The sequence below is a fragment of the Octopus bimaculoides genome, chromosome 3 (genome assembly GCF_046866305.1).
Source record: "Octopus bimaculoides isolate indiv1 chromosome 3, ASM4686630v1, whole genome shotgun sequence".
Taxonomy (NCBI): domain Eukaryota; kingdom Metazoa; phylum Mollusca; class Cephalopoda; order Octopoda; family Octopodidae; genus Octopus; species Octopus bimaculoides.
This window is the reverse complement of record NC_142930.1, coordinates 157,819,872-157,824,288: the sequence shown is the minus strand read 5'-3', so window position 1 is coordinate 157,824,288 and position 4,417 is coordinate 157,819,872. Positions and strand designations below refer to the sequence as shown.

At 39.1% G+C, this 4,417-nt stretch overlaps 1 protein-coding gene across 1 annotated transcript in view; it reads left to right on the top strand.

Annotated features, from left to right (window-relative positions):
* Positions 1-3,644, top strand: part of LOC106883285 (uncharacterized) — a 26,300-nt gene extending 22,656 nt beyond the window's left edge. Inside the window, exons 11-13 of the mRNA XM_089349849.1 lie at positions 480-558; positions 2,283-2,440; positions 3,509-3,644. Of these exons, the coding sequence (XP_089205975.1) occupies positions 480-558; positions 2,283-2,440; positions 3,509-3,616 (345 nt within the window). The 3' untranslated portion in view covers positions 3,617-3,644. The remainder of the gene's footprint in view (positions 1-479; positions 559-2,282; positions 2,441-3,508) is intronic.
* Positions 3,645-4,417: the final 773 nt, after the last annotated feature.

Below are 4,417 nucleotides of genomic sequence, written 5' to 3'. Positions count from 1 at the left end.
GCAGGTGGCACGTAAAATACACTATTTCGAGTGTGGCCGTTGCCAGTACCGCCTGACTGGCCTTCGTGCCGGTGACACGTAAAAGCACCCACTACACTCTCGGAGTGGCTGGTGTTAGGAAGGGCATCCAGCTGTAGAAACTCTGCCAGATCAGATTGGAGCCTGGTGCAGCCATCTGGTTCGCCAGTCCTCAATCAAATCATCCAACCCATGCTAGCATAGAAAGCAGACGTTAAACGATGATGATGATGATGATGATGTTCAAACTGGCCAGATCTGGCCTCTTACACATTTCCCTACAATATCACTCCAGAAATAAACAATCACATCATTGAAATCTCAGGGCTGCACGATAATGCAGGATTAATTCAAAATAATGTGAATAAATAAGCATTACTTTCAACAGAATAATCTGAATGCTAAAGGGTTAAATGGTAAAAAGTTAAATAAATTTTCTTCCTTTATTTTTCTCTCTTCAGCTTCTGCAAGATACACATGGTTCCAGAGGAACAATACCAAAAACTATTCATAATGTTCTCTGTTCTCAAGCCTGTCACAGTAAGTAAATGTTATAATCACTCACTCCCACCATCTGTATTACAGTAATTATTCAGCCCTCTGTTTTAACCACACCATTGTAATGAAATATCTGCCATGACAGTAGCATTGCTGGGGGAAGGGCAGAATCAGTCTGCTCTGGGCAACACTTTTATGGGGGCAGTACTTTTAGGCCTGCTGTATAAAGCCTGTATAGTACACAACTAATGAGGAAGATGGTGTTTGGATGGGGGCTCTATGTAGTTACTCAGTCTGCTAATAATAGTTGCCAAGTTTTACTTGAGTCATATCTTCATCATCATCATCATCATCGTTTAACGTCTGCTTCCCATGCTTGCATGGGTTGGATGATTTGACTGAGGACTGGTGGACCAGGAGGCGACACCAGGCTCCAATCTGATTTGGCAGAATTTCTACAGCTGGATGTCCTTCCTAACGCCAACCACTCAGAGAGTGTAGTGGGTGCTTTTACGTGCCACCGGCATGAAGGCCAGTTAGGCGGTACTGGCAATGTCCACGCTCAAAATGGTGTATTTTAATGTGCCACCTGCACAGGAGCCAGTCAAGTGGCACTGGCAATGACCTCGCTCGAATGTCTTTACATGTGCCATCCAGCACAAGTGCCAGGAAGGCGATGCTGGGCACGAAGGAAGGTACGCAAAAGTGGGCTGGCTGAGACCTTAGATTTAGGTCTCAATTGGCTTGCCGGGTCTTCTCATGCACAGCATACTATCTTAAAAAAAATAAAGGTGGATTTGGTAGACAGAAACGAAAAGAAGGCAAGGATGTGATGCAAGGATATGAATTACAAATGAAGTTGATGAAGTTGTGAAATGTAAGGAGAAATTAAGGGGTGCAAAAAGTAATGTCTGCTTTCTTTATTGAACTGTAGCAGTTCAATGTTGAAATGCTAAAGTCCTTCAGCATAAAACTTCATTTTATGGTGTATAAGACACTATTTTTCTTTTTCTCCCCAAATAATGTCTCAAAAACCCACCCCAGGTCCTGTATGGGAAGCTCAGTCTATATGGCTTTAATGCACTAAAAGCTTTTATTCTGGAATATATGCTACTGAAAATGGTGCACATCTTATATTCCTGAATGTCTTTTATACCATCGAATATGGTAGCAGCAGCAGATTTTGAAAATATGATTTGTAATTGTGTATGAGTTCAATAAATCATCATCATCATTTCACATCATTTTCCATGCTGGCATGGGTTGGATGGTTCGACAGGAGCTAGCAGAGCTGCCCAAGTTCCAGTTGTCTGTTTTGGCATGATTTCTTGAGATTGATGCTCTCTCTGATGCTAACCACTTTACAGAGTGTACTGGGGGTCTTTTCTGTGGCACCTGCATAGGTGCTTTTACATGGCACTGGCACAGGTGCTTTTATGTGGCACCGGCAAAGATTACTGGTATGGATTGAGTCCCTACTCTCGAGAATATTCTCTGCTGAAGGCGGCGAACTGGCAGAAACGTTAGCACGCCGGGCGAAATGCTTAGCGGTATTTCGTCTGTCTTTACGTTCTGAGTTCAAATTCCGCCGAGGTCGACCTTGCCTTTCATTCTTTAGGGGTCGATAAATTAAGTACCAGTTGTGTACTGGGGTTGATCTAATCGACTGGCCCCCTCCTTGTGCCTAGAGTAGAAAAGAATATTCTCTGTTGAAATTTTGACAGCATTGCAAAATTGTATTGTTTGTCTTCTTTTTTTTTTTTTAGCTGCCATTAAATTTGGTACTGCCTTAACACTGAAGGAATGTAAGGATTTGATGCAGATGCTGCTAAAATGTAAACTACCATTCCAGTGTGCTCATGGGCGTCCATCTATGATTCCTCTGCTTAATCTTCAATATTTTAAAAATAGCCTTGAAAAATCGGTAAGTCGTTTGAAAAGAAAGTAAAATGGAACCAGAAATATGAATGTCATGTATGCCTGTGGGTGTGTTTGTTGGATGAGTACCAATTGAGACATTGTTTTACAGCCAGATGCTGTTCATGTTGCTAATTCTTATCTGTTTTTCAAGTAACTGACTTTCTTTACCACAGGTCATTGAAAGCACAGAAGTACAGGGTGATTTGTTGGTAGGGAATGTCAACAAATATTCGGTTTTTGTTCAGTGCTTTCATCCAAGGCCTAGAAATGTAAACATCTCTGTCTGTCTGTCTGTCTCTCTCTCTCACACACATCCCATGGTTGAAAAGCTTGCTTTCCAACCATTTGTTTCCAAGTTTAATCTTGCTGTGTGGCACATAGGGCAAGTGTCTTCTACTATAACCCCAGGTTAGCAAGTGCCTTGAGTGAATTTGGTAGGCAGAAACTGAAAAAAGGTGGCGAGCTGGCAGAAATGTTAGCACACCGGGTGAAATGCTTAGTGGTATTTCGTCTGCCGTTACATTCTGAGTTCAAATTCCGCCGAGGTCGACTTTGCCTTTCATCCTTTCGGGGGTCGATAAATTAAGTACCAGTTGCATACTGGGGTCGATGTAATCGACTTAATCCCTTTGCCTGTCCTTGTTTGTCCCCTCTGTGTGTAGCCCCTTGATGTCAGTAAAGAAATAAGAAACTGAAAAAAAGCCTTATATATATTTGTGTGTGTGTGTGTGTGTGAGTTGATGTCTCTTAGTTTTGACATCATGTGGGTGTTGTAAAGCAAGTATCACTGTGATATAAGCAGGGTGTCCACAAGGTCTGGGTACATGGAGGAAATAAAATCATAACACAAACAATTAAATATAAGAAATAATAATTTCTTAAAGTATGTGTTAATCCCCATGTACCCAGACTTTGTGGACACCCTGTAGAAGTATAACCAATTTATTGCACATAATTTTTAACAAAATCTTACCTGGACCCTAAAGGGTCACATGGACTCCTGTTGAGAACCCATGGCCTAGAGCATTGACAATTAGCTTGTAAAAGAGAAAATCTGTTTTCATTTTTACAGAGGTTCCGTAAAATAAACCTGCAAAAACTACGAGAAAATCTTAAAGAGCAACAACAACAACAACAGCAACAACAACAAGGATTACATGAAAAGGAGGAGAACTTATGATATTTTGTGAAAATATAAATTAGTTTGATATCTTTTTTTTCTTTCACTGAAATTTCAGATGAATTTCTTTCTTCAGGAAGCTGATTATTTTTTGCCATTCTAAATTTTGATGATGTCAGATATTTTTATTGTGAACATTATTAGAACAAAACAGTGGCAGAAATGGTAAGAGAAACAGACTAAATGCTTTGTGGGGTATTTTTTAATTGATTTATTTCTTTATGTTTCCTTAATGTTGTGAGTTCAAATCTTTGATCTCCCCCACCTCAAAATTGCTGTGTGCCAAAATAAGAAAAGATTATTATTATTATTATTATTATTATTATTATTATTATTATTATTATTATTATTATTATTATTATTATTAGTAGTAGTAGTAGTAGTAGTAATTGTTATGCTGATTTCAAATCCTGCTACGGTTTGACTTTGTTGTTGGTCTTTACTGAGGCAGATTTAACTGACTCTGTTAAGTCTCCAGGTTTCAGGCCATGTGCCAGTGTTAAAAATTGTTGATACAGTCCGATTATTGATTTCTGTTTTATGAAACCAAAGTTCTTTCTCTGTATATTACTGGTATTTGCATTATTGATTGAAAGAAACAAAACAAAACCAAAAAGAAAAAAAAAAACTTGGCTGTGATAAAGCAACTGGTCTATTGTCATTCTGTTATCACCCTTGTTTTTCCTCACCAGATAAAGATGAGTGGTAAAGAGATATGTACTGGGTTAACCTAGTCGATATACATTTTCCCATTATTCATTGGATCAATTTTCAGTGCACTTACATTGCAAATATTCTTTG